At 41.2% G+C, this 12282-nt stretch overlaps 1 protein-coding gene, 1 non-coding gene and 1 pseudogene across 2 annotated transcripts in view; 1 reads left to right on the top strand and 2 right to left on the bottom strand.

The window, feature by feature from the left end:
* LOC138050896 (uncharacterized) overlaps positions 1-2085 on the bottom strand; it is a 5780-nt pseudogene extending 3695 nt beyond the window's left edge.
* A 4457-nt stretch (positions 2086-6542) lies between these two features.
* On the top strand, positions 6543-6615 carry Trnat-ggu (transfer RNA threonine (anticodon GGU)). The gene has a single exon. It is a non-coding gene; the product is annotated as a tRNA-Thr (tRNA).
* Positions 6616-7689: 1074 nt separating this feature from the next.
* The window catches only part of LOC138051544 (vigilin-like), a 29988-nt gene continuing 25395 nt past the window's right edge, over positions 7690-12282 (bottom strand). The window contains exons 17-19 of the mRNA XM_068897763.1: positions 11628-11858; positions 9276-9488; positions 7690-8604 (exon numbers count right to left, since the gene is read on the bottom strand). Coding sequence (XP_068753864.1) covers positions 8323-8604; positions 9276-9488; positions 11628-11858 — 726 coding nt within the window. The 3' untranslated portion in view covers positions 7690-8322. The remainder of the gene's footprint in view (positions 8605-9275; positions 9489-11627; positions 11859-12282) is intronic.

Here is a 12282-nt window from a genome sequence, read left to right as displayed (position 1 = left end):
CTTCTGTTCTACTGGGTGTCGACATTCTTCTACAGTTGTGGTAAAAGGATTTCAATTTCGACTGATGGCAAGATTCGTGAAAAGCTACTATAAAATTCACAGGCACGACATGCATCTTCACGCAATGCTTACTTTCAAGTAATGGATCATACGACAAGGACATATTTTGTGTGTGGTTTATTGAATCTAATTCCTTGAAAGCGGACATTGGTAAGATTCACATAACTGCTTTGAAACTCTTAGTACCCGTTGGTGAAGTCATTCTTACATGAATTGTCAGAGTACGAGGCAGTTATATATGTCAGTAATTAAATTGTTCCAGCGCTGTCACAAATGACAACCTTGCCATGACTTTGTTATTTGGAGCTACGTCCCTTTCCCATATCTCCCTATTTTGCCAATTTCCTCTTTCCCTTGTTCTTCATGCTGGTTGTTAATTTTCTAAAATCATTAAAATTAAAGAAATGAACTTTTGTAATTTGAGGTCAAACATTTGAAACAGCACTGGAGATCGAATTCTTTTTCATTAAATTTGTTCGCCACGTTCGCCAACTTTTATGGACCCCCTCATTTCTTCATTGCTTTGTGCTTTGCCTCGTTGGCGATTGTGGCAAAATTGTCATTTTCGCCATATTTGTCAAATTCGCCGCTTTCGCCAACTTTTATGGGCCCCCTTCACTGCTTTGTGTTTTGCCTCGTTGGCGATTGTGGCAAAATTGTCATTTTCGCCATATTTGCCAAATTCGCCGCTTTCGCCAACTTTTATGGGCCCCCTTCACTGCTTTGTGCTTTGCCTCGTTGGCGATTGTGGCAAAATTGTCATTTTCGCCATATTTGCCAAATTCACCGCTTTCGCCAACTTTTATGGGCCCCCTTCACTGCTTTGTGCTTTGCCTCGTTGGCGATTGTGGCAAAATTGTCATTTTCGCCATATTTGCCAAATTCGCCGCTTTCGCCAACTTTTATGGGCCCCCTTCACTGCTTTGTGCTTTGCCTCGTTGGCGATTGTGGCAAAATTGTCATTTTCGCCATATTTGTCAAATTCGCCGCTTTCGCCAACTTTTATGGGCCCCCTTCACTGCTTTGTGTTTTGCCTCGTTGCCGATTGTGGCAAAATTGTCATTTTCGCCATATTTGTCAAATTCGCCGCTTTCGCCAACTTTTATGGGCCCCCTTCACTGCTTTGTGTTTTGCCTCGTTGGCGATTGTGGCAAAATTGTCATTTTCGCCATATTTGCCAAATTCGCCGCTTTCGCCAACTTTTATGGGGCCCCTATACTGCTTTGTGCTTTGCCTCGTTGGCGATTGTGGCAAAATTGTCCTTTTCGCCATATTTGCCAAATTCGCCGCTTTCGCCAACTTTCATGGGCCCCCTTCACTGCTTTGTGCTTTGCCTCGTTGGCGATTGTGGCAAAATTGTCATTTTCGCCATATTTGCCAAATTCGCCGCTTTCGCCAACTTTCATGGGCCCCCTTCACTGCTTTCTGTTTTTCCTCGTTGGCGATTGTGGCAAAATTGTCATTTTCGCCATATTTGCCAAATTCGCCGCTTTCGCCAACTTTTATGATGCCCCTTCCCTGCTTTGTGCTTTGCCTCGTTGGCGATTGTGCCAAAATTGTCATTTTCGCCATATTTGCCAAATTCGCCAACATTTTCTCATTTTTGCCATTTTTGTTGTTGTGTGCATTTCTGGACATATCTCACTTCTTGTTGACTGGATCAGAGGTCCGCTCTTGTGAATCGAGCGACTTTGCAAGGCTGTCTAGCAACGATTCCTGGCTGGATAGCTCGCCCTCAGTATTTCCGCTTTCCTCGGAATCTAAGAGGTTCTTAACAGCCGACGAAACAAGGTCAGCTGGGTCATTCTCGGCCGTCTTTGCGGCCTTATTGGCAGGTTCTGCCGTGTGATCGCCGAGGTCGGCACTAACAACATGGCGTCGTTTATCGTGTAAGTCCCTAAACGAGTCGCTCATTGTAGCCATATTTTTGTTCATTTTTGCTGGCAAGCTCATAAGGTGGTTTTGCTCTGTGACCTCTGGCCGTAGATCTTCCTCTTGATCGTCCAAAATATTCGTGTCGCTCATGTTTTCCTTGCGTTTACGGGTCAACAAGTCGTTGACCACCGACCTGCTTGAAAACGAACGCTGAACTGCCCGCTTGCTTCGCGCGCGCTATCTCACTTGACTTCGTAGCGACATTGACCAATGACGAAGTAGAATTTGTTTCTTATTAAATGAGATTTTTATCGCGTGTCTAGTTTTAAGAGCGGTCTGTTCTTGCAAAACGCGCAATAGAGTTATTTTTTTCGACATAACTTAAGGCAAAAGGTAATAATGTTCGATTTCGTGTTTCCGCTCAAAAAAAATTCCGGAAATGGAAATAGGGCAACTGACTGTACTGCACACATTCGCCAGCCAGCTAAATTTTTTATCGATGGACAGTGCGAAGGACGCTGTTTACGCAAAATATCAAAATTACTTCGAGCAAATCAACAAAAATGGCAATTAAGTATAGCAAGAATTACAGAAATAATTTAACAAACCTTAAACAAGAATAGCTTCGAAGTAGTCTGAAATTTCAGCCGTCTCCTCCCTAACTTCAGGCTAGCTTTGAGGAACACAGGGATGTACTAAAACCCGAAACACTGAAACAGAACCACCGGAACGAAACCACCGGAATCATCGAAACACCGGAACCATCGAAACGAAATGAGCCAACAACCGAAACACCAAACGAAACCACCGGAACACACGAAACTGCTATAACCATAGAAACTACTTCTTTATCGTGTAACCTACGTAATAAAATAGATAAACATTACCTTTAACATTGGTCTGAACTAAGGAAATAATTATAAGGCAGGTCTGCACCAGGGTATTGATTTAAGGGTCAGGTCATAAATTGGGTATCAAATTTTTGGTCAGGTCAAAAATAGAGTAGGGAAAATTGCAGATTTTGGTCATAAATAGGGTAAGGGTTTTGGGAAGCGGGCCGCACACCCCTACCCAATTTTTCTGGGAGTATCCCCCCCGGGTAAAAACGTCACCCTTCCTTGTACTTGTGTGTAATTGAAACTTGTTTGCATAGCATGAGTCATCTATTCATAAGAAAAAGATATTAGTAAATTGAATGAACGACTTACCAGTGTTGGTCCAAACCGAAACGGATGCTTTTGAAAAGCGAAAGTTTTTTCACTTACTTACTTCCTCGATGTGCAAGGAAGAATTCTTGGATTTCACATGACGTCACGGTCGCCATGTTGGTGTCCCCAAACAATGAAATGGCGGCCATGTTGGAGTCCCGATCCAATCCTCCAGGAATTGAAAGCTAACGTCTTCTTTTGTTTTCGTTGAAAAACATGGCTGTTGATCACGTGAGTGAAACCCAAGAATAGAGGATAATATAGTTCGATCAAACGACAGAGAAATAACTTCCTACACCCAGCAAGCTAATATTTTTTTACTAAGTACTTTGCAATGTTCCTCTTTAAAACCTTTTGAGCAGGAATAATGAATCCGCCCGGAAAAGAAATTAAGGGACATAAATACATTTGGATCGTTAGGGTAAGTCATTCGCAACTGATCATGAGTGACGGTGATCACTTCAGAAAATAAACATATACATGTAAGGAGTTCTGCCATAGTCACTGGCTTGATCCAAACTGAGTAAAAAGAGAAAACAACGAAAAGTAACGCAAAAGTCATCAGGACTGTTTTATCACACATCAACTACTTGTTCGTGTTATTAAGAAATGAGTAACAGTGAGCAACTTACCAACACGGATGCTAATCGATGCTCGGTCCTCGACGACAAGAAATGACTGCAAAATTTGATGATTTAATGTGTTCATGTGGTTATCCACGCGCATGCATTATCGAATCTTGTACGAAAAGTTTTAACTTTCATAACAAAGATCATTTATGCCTAGTATGCAAAAAAAGGTGGACTGGAGCGGAAAGCTGAAACGTTCTCAAGAGAACTAACAAATGGAGCAGCAAGGAGAAGAAGTCATTTCATTCTCGAGCAAACGTCGCAACTGATCAGTGAGGCCGTTCACGTTGAACACGGATCGAGGTGCGATGACTGTTGCATTGCTCCGAACAACTCAAGCAATGGTTTCGTTCGGCGAGGTTCAAATTTGTAATGAGAACGCATACATTATACCAGGCTCGGGTCTTGCTTAGCTTTATAAGTAAGACTTTAAAGCGAGTAGACATTAAGGGTTTGTTATGGCTAAAACTGATTGAATGCACTCGTAATCGTCATTTGCTTTGTGACACCCTCAATGTTGAATGTAAGCGGATTCAAAAACTAAAACCTTTTCCTTTCAGGAACAATATACATCATTTACTTACTTTCTCGATGTGCAAGGAAAGAATGCGCTTGTGCTTGCGTCGCGAGTGAAAACCAGGCTTAACGAATTTGAAACTCACCGTTTGCAGCATGAACAAGATAAATCAGTGAAAGAATGGTAACGATCCCAATCACATTAGTCCACATTTTAACCACAGCACTGCAGAGCTGTCCGTATCTCCCCATCCCCCAAAGCAAAAGATCTGCTCCTAGGTTCCTTTCCAAGCCGATGGATATTCAACCTTGTCTCCTTGCAGCAGGAGAGTCATGTGAGGCCGTCGGCCATTATTATGATCACAATTCTCGGTTTTCACATGACGTCACGACCGCCATGTTGGTGCCCCTAAACAAAGAAAAGGCGGCCATGTTGGTGCCCCGACCAAATCCTCCGGGAATTTAACTATATTATTATGCAAACGCTTCCTTATGTTTTCGTTGAAAAACATGGCTGTTGATCACGTGAGTGAAAACCAGCAATTAGGAAACGTTCAGTCATTCTCGGTTAAGAGAAGAGCTCTGGGGTCGAGATTGACGTTCAGTTGAATATAAAAATTGCGCGCGCACTTAAGGTCTCGGTAAAGGAAAATGAGGCGTCCGCGGAAAAATCAAATTGTCGAACGCTATTTTTTGTATAGGGTCAAACTATACATCATGTTAAAGCTATATATCATATTAAAGCTAGTGGCGTTTCTTCGGCAGGGACGTTTGCGAGAACTACCGCAAATTACTTTTTGTAATTTTACAATTCAAGCGGTAAAAATAAAGAAAATCCTAAAATTATGATGAATGAATGATAATCCTATAATATTACTAATCTTAAAAGTAACAAAACAGGAAACCCAAGCCGAAAAGAAAATACTTTCAAAAGTGACTTCGGCGTGCCTTCGCGTGATCTCCACTTCAGCGTCGCTGTTAATTTACTTTTCTAGCTCTTCCCATTCCCTGTACGAAGTATTCTGCCCATAATTTATCATATCACATCAAGGCATAAGACGGCCATTATGAGAATGAGAATAAAATGCAATTCTGAAAAGACTTCCGCCCTTGTAACAATTTAGCCTGCACAAAGGCTCTCCGTGCGTCGAATGGCGCGCGATTAACAGCTGGAGTTCATGTCTGCCTGCTCTTCAAAGCGAGTCTAAGTGCGAAGTATTTGTGATGATAATTAGTTCTACTTAACATATGAATGAAAACTAATTAGCTTAAGAAAAACTTCGCACTTAGACTCGCTTTGATGAGGAGGCAAAGATGAACTCGGAAATGGCCTATAGACCGCTCGCCATTCGACGCACGGATAACCTAACTGTGTGAAGGCTAGTAACAATTTGTCTCTAACCATGTGAGCAATACACAGGAAGTGAAAGTATGGCCGTCGAAAAGATTTCCACGGCAATAGATTTAAGATTGTTGAACACCCGAATTTATACCAAAAAAGCCGAACCTTTAATATTGCAAGAGCGTACTGCTACCTTCCTGTGTGGTTATCTTACCGAGGGATTTTTTAAATCGTTGGTTTCGTGATTTCACGTCGTTGATATGCAGAGCACCGCCAATATATTTGCTTTGAGCGAGTTAATTACTTTGGCCAATCAAAAAGGACGGAGGCAATCCAGTAAACCAATCAAAATTCGAAATAATTACACGTAGCCGACACAAAGCGCGGGAAAATGTGCATGCGCGAGCTATGATTGGTTTTGGTTTCACTTCTGATTGGTTAAAAAAGTGGCGCGAGAACTTCGAACCAATCACTGAGTGAAGTAATGCAAAACCAAAGTAATGACACTCAATTGAAAACCGCTCTAAAATGCGTTTTATCGACATATAATACTCTCATTGCATTAGGGTTTTCATTACAAATACCTTCTGAACAAAACGCGAGTCGTTAACTGTGCACTGACAGACTAACACGACCTGCGTTTTCCTGGAAACTCGACTTCAGCGCAAACTTCACATTAACGAAATCTTTGCTGTCGAGTTTGCACTTGCTCGCAGAGGGCATCATGCCATTTACAAATTGACTTTGGGAGCTACGCAATTGCAAAAATTGCGTTCATAAATGCGAGGACCATAGCTTTACTTGATTTCATATCCGCAGTTCATATATCATCCATATCATACATCATTTCATCATTGATTCATTCCTCACGGGAACATTAGAACCCACAAATGACCAGCTCCCAACGTCAGTGGTTTCATAGCTCAGTTGGTTAGAGCGTCGCACCGGTATTGCGAGGTCACGGGTTCAAACCCCGTTGAAGTCCTGAATTTTTCAGGCTTCTCTACGCAATTGCAAAAATCGCGTTCATAACTGCGATGATCGTAGCTTTCATTGACTTTTTAAAGGTAAAAAGAACTTGTTAAACTTCATTAAATCTTCAATTTCAAACCTTTTAGCTTTGATAACGAGCCAGGTATTAGCAATCAAACCCCGATAAATTCTTGGGTTGCAAAGGCACTAATAATCCAATATTCTTTTTCGGACTTTCAAAGAGAGATAATCTGGTATATCGGGTGCAATTTGTTTCGAAAGCTCATTATGCAACGCACTTTCAATAGATGGTTTTCAACCAATCTCTAGAGACACAGATAACAATGCTGCAATGTACAATAGATCTAATCAGCCCACTCAATGTTGTACCCAATTCAAATCTCCCGGGGTTAAGATTCTTTGTGTATTGTATTTACCTGGAACAAAACGTGTTATTCCCATAGGGTTTGAAATGGGTACAACATAGACCTTATTCCAAAATGGACGTCATTTAAATATTCTTTTGTTTTTATTCAAATTAGCCCTTGATGCCTCGTTCTTGAGCTGAAAATTCAAAAGAATATTTTGCCTTGAACGAGGCATCAAGGTCTAATTTGAGTAAAAACAGAAGAATATCTAAATGGCGGCCATTTTGGAATAAGGTGTATTGAATTAGCCGTTTCAATAGTGTTTTCACGTGACGTCACAGCGGCCATGTTGGTGTTCCTAAACAATGGTATGGCTGCCATGTTGGTGTACCCAACTATACCTCCGGGAATTGAGCTCTATCGTCATTGCATGTTGTCTTTCGTTTCGGTAGAAAGACAAGGTTACTGATCACGTGAGTGAAAACACTACAGCGGGTGGACGAACAAAAGGAGCTTATGAAAGATATTTCGTATTCGTCCAACATGGCGGCGATGACGTAACATGAAAACCACCCATATTCAACTTTATTTTTGGCTGATTGATTATAAAACGATAGCCTTCTACTGATGAGGCAAAAAAATGTATACAAAGATACCCCATTAGCTAGTTTACCTGCATGGAAAAGGAACCCTTTAAAAAATTCAAGAGATGCACAAAATTCTCTCAACTTTAAATGCTTTTATTTGACCTACAAAAGCCGCCATTGGCGGTGAACGGCCATGCAAAATATAGTTTCTGCCTTTCGTCAACTTTCAAATCTTCATTTACTGCTGAGGACATTTAAAGAAATCTCTTCGGCATTGGCTTTATTACATTTTCACCTTTTTTTTTCTTCACTTGGTGTTAAAGTTTTTTTGAAGGGAATGAGAATATAAAGAATATCAAACGATACGATAATTTGTCTTTTAATTTTTTTTTCTTTTAACTTCGCTTTTCTTGTTCTTTTACGAATCTTGGGTACGATCGTGAGGTGAGTACTTAAAATCACTGAAGAAAATAACTTAATTTCATCGCACATGGCCCATGAAGCCACAGCAAAAAAAAATACCCTACAATCACTAATTTACTAAAAGAAAAATAATTCCCTAGTTAACAGTGATTTACTTTTGCAACCGGTCTTGAAAAACCACATTCAAACCCACCACCGATTGTGCACAGAACTGTGGAGATAACACTTCCACTGAGGAAAGTCACCAAAACACAAATACATGAACATGAGTGTCAACTAGAATCTATTCTTCAATTCTGTTCGTTAATCCCCCTCAGAAGGGAGATGATGTCTGCAATGACATTAGCGCCGCGACGGACCCCAGGCAGTCGGGCGTGGAACAGCAGCCGAGCTGCCAATGCATGGGAAGTCGGCAATGTTGCTGGTATCTGGGGGCAGTGGCTTGTCTTGGGTGCTTGGTTGAGATTGAGCCCGCTGCGGTTTCCTGCCAGCGTCCGCCTTCTGGATGTTGTCCCAGGGAGCATCACGGACCACGAAACCAACGGGAGTGCTCTGTTTGCTCGGTGGGTTCAAATAGTGGCTCACTAAGTCGTGCTGCTCCATTTCTTCACGTACATCCTGCATCTGGAAGAAAAAAAAACAAGACAAGCGGTTAACACTTATAGAGTGATTTTCAAATGAGTCACAAAAACCAGAACACCACCAATAACCTTTGGCCGGCAAATCACAGCAAACGCAGAGAATCAAATCAGCCGCTTATAACAAGGCAAATTGAAATGCACAAGCCCACTCATAATCGCGGGAAAACAACAAGTGGCGCGAGCTTTTTTTGAGCCAACCGCCAAGCACAATGAAACAAACCCACAGTAAAGCTAAATCCTCTCACAGAATTGAAAACTGCCTTAGTTTACTACAATATAGTGTCAAGCTGAAACCGGCGTGCTCAAAAATATCATCGCTTGAAACGAATCATATGGAAGTGAAACCTTCAAGAAGATCCACGAGCTTCAAAAACGAACTGCAAAAAATGAGGATCGTTCCGCAAAGAGCGTTTTCAAATTGGGAATCCACCTTGTCCCCGATTTTAATGGAACGACACGGATTAACGAAGCGCTATCTTGAAAGTGTCAGCCGAACAAAATATTGACTGCGAATTGTAAAAGAATTTCACTCCGGTCGCTTTCATTTTGCGAATCTACCGAAAAAACAGTTGTCGATTATGTCAAATCTCAGAATGTGAACTTAACTTTGACAATAAAAAATGATGGTTAATACAAAAACAATACACCACTTACATATTCCTCTTCCAGCAGCAAAAGTTGGTCTCTAGCTTCCTCCACGTTCTCCTCAGAACCAGAAATGACGACTGGATCTGAAGTGTTGAGTGACGGGAACCGGATGTCGACCTTATAAGTTTCCATGAATCTGCGTATGGCACGCCCCTTCGCGCCAATCAAACGGCGATGCACGCGCGGATCGATGGGCACGTCCACGCTAACTTGGTCTTCCTGTGAAAGAAAAACGGCGAGCCAGCGTTACAACTCTGCAAGGACTTATTCCGAGAAGGTGTCTAAGTCCGACTTCGTTATGTCATTGGAATAAACGGAAAACACTGATACTGAAGGTGGGGGTTGCCCGTTCAAATTCCGCACATTAATGGAAAAAAGCATACAATCATTTGACGTACGACCGACTTGGTGAGAGAATTACGTTTCTTTTGTCGTTGCAAACTGCTTTGCAAAGCAAAAGAAAATAAAAACAGGTAAAGTAACAATCAGGGATAGGCACAAGTTTTTCGTTGCAAAAACAACGTGTACGGCACAAAGTGAAATCAAGTTAAGGGGAAAAAGCCATTAAGTATTATCAGGAGCTGAAACGTATAATGGCCCCTTGTGTGCTGGGAAACAAGCTTCTGAATATTCAATTTGCTAAGTACCATATTTGGAACAACACTGAACAATAGAGAAACATTCAACCAATCAGTTCGCAAGAACACCGTTACGCAATACCACCAATGTTCTCGCGCGAAATTAACTAGAGCGAGGGGTTTCCAAATATGGTACTTAGCACTGAATATTCGGAAGCTGTGAACGCGCGTTACACGTTTCAACCCTTATGGGTTTCTGGTATTATGTTTGCTACAGATGGCGAGATTTAACAACGAATAATAAATAATCTTTGGTATATTCAAGCTCATTTGTATGAAGAATTGTCTTCAGCGCAGTTTTGCAGTTCGGGCCACAAATTAAAATAACTCAGTCTCAACCAAATAATTTTCGTTGCCAAGTTAAGGTGATTCCCTGGTTTTGCGTTGCGCGGTTATTAATTAAACTCTTTAAATTAAATTAATTAATTTCATATTTTTGTGCTGAGAACGGTGTCTTATGGAGTAGTAAAAAATCAGCACAAATCTCTGGCCAGTTTTTTGGCAATTTCATAAAATTGTACGGAAGGAGCCATTACCAGTGGAAGAGATCACACTCAAATTAAATCTATTTTGGACTGTCAAGTACCTAGGTTCGTACGTGAATGACTCATTGAATGACACCAGGCTCTGCATCATATGGGTTACATTTATAAAATCGAGCTAAATTTGTCCAACATCGTGGATGCGCGGCAATAGGCATTTTGCAACAATTCGTCACGTGACCTTTTTTTCCATAAACAAGATGATTCTGCTGGTTTCATGAAGTTATTTTTCGAGAAATAAAAACAGCAGCTCAAAATATGGTACCATGACGATTTTCCAAAGTATATCGTTTAAACTGGCGTTGTTACAGTTGAAAGAATTTATAAGGTTTTGTATGGGAAAAGGACGCTTTGCCTGTTGTCAGCTTGGTCCTGGCTTTTGCTTGCTTTACGTACCCTGTGCAGCACATCAAAAGCGAAGTGACGAAGCGGGGAAAAATGTTTGTTGCAGGTGGGAACATGGTACAGTAGATAGTACGCGCGCTGTGATTGGCTGATTAAGCGGGTCGTATTCTATAGTCGCCCGCTGTACGGTCCGCTAAATTTGAAATTTTGATAAAACTGTAACATTCTCTTGCGAGTTTTTCATGTCGTTTATGTGACGTAAAACTGCTTCACTCTTGCAAGCAACGATTTCAAAAAGCCAGGAGGATTTATCTGTTTTTCGGATTTTGACGCGGCAATCGTTGTGGAAATTCCACTTGAATTCAACTAATTTCCTTTCCCGCACGCCTCATTATCTTACAGATATAATAAATACCTTACTAGCCTCGTTGTCAACTTAACTATCTTACTAAGCTCGTTTTCAACGGGAACTTCCAGTACGGACCTCGAACTCGGTTAGTAAAGAGGTATCATTTTCCGTTGCAAACATTTTTGCATTTATACTCCTAAAAAAATTGTATTTTGCGGAGTTGTTTGTGACGTCAAGTGAAGAGTCGACCCAAGCCTCTCGTAAGTCGGTCGCTGGTCCCAATGACCATTCCTTTTGCTTACTTTACTAAATCTGTGCGACAACGCAAAATTGGTAAAATACGCTGCTTTTCGCTAACAAAAATACCCGAGTCTTGGTGAACTCTGGCTCATTCATTAACCAATGTGCCAGCTGGAATTTGACAGGAGCCTGTTCATGGCTGGACATAAACTGTAGATGACAAAACCAAAGAAAAAAACCTCACCAACTCTCGAACAATCCTTAAGATGGCTTCCTTGGCGGCCTCACAATTGTGCTCATAGCCCGTCAGGATGATCCTATCAGCATCAGCATCGGCATCGGCGGAAACAGGAGGAAACTGAATTTGCACCCCGTGATCCATGCGGATTTTCTGAATAACTTGCCCTTTTCGGCCAATGATCTTGGGGTGGTAAGAATTGGCAATAGTAATCTCCATCTTGAAATTCCGCAATTGCTATGGAATTAGAGACAACAGAGAGGTATAAGCCAGTGTTATAATTAGTAAGACGGGGCAACTCTAAAGAATGGGAGGGGGAATATACCTATCGAATGGTAATTCGTAGTACTAGAAAATCCCAAGAAATTCCTGCTATGGAAATGAACCCATACAAGAAGAGAAAATCTCTGAAACCGGGTGGGAATTGAACCCACTACCTTCGGGTTAGAAATTCAGGAAAAGGCCTAAAGAAATGTCCAAAGTTCATTTTTAACTACGGATATCGAGGAATTGTTCTTTAGATTTAGAAGGAATTCACTTCAAAGTCCCAGAAGACTTTGCTTTAATTGTTCTGCTTAGATAATGAAGACGTCACTATCAGATAAAAGTAAGAAGTTTTTTTTTTCCCAATCTTTTTTTCTTTCCCATCTTTTTTTCTTTC

The sequence above is a fragment of the Montipora capricornis genome, chromosome 6 (genome assembly GCF_036669925.1).
Source record: "Montipora capricornis isolate CH-2021 chromosome 6, ASM3666992v2, whole genome shotgun sequence".
In the NCBI taxonomy this organism is placed as follows: Eukaryota; Metazoa; Cnidaria; class Anthozoa; order Scleractinia; family Acroporidae; genus Montipora; species Montipora capricornis.
This window is presented reverse-complemented; position numbering and strand designations above follow the sequence as displayed.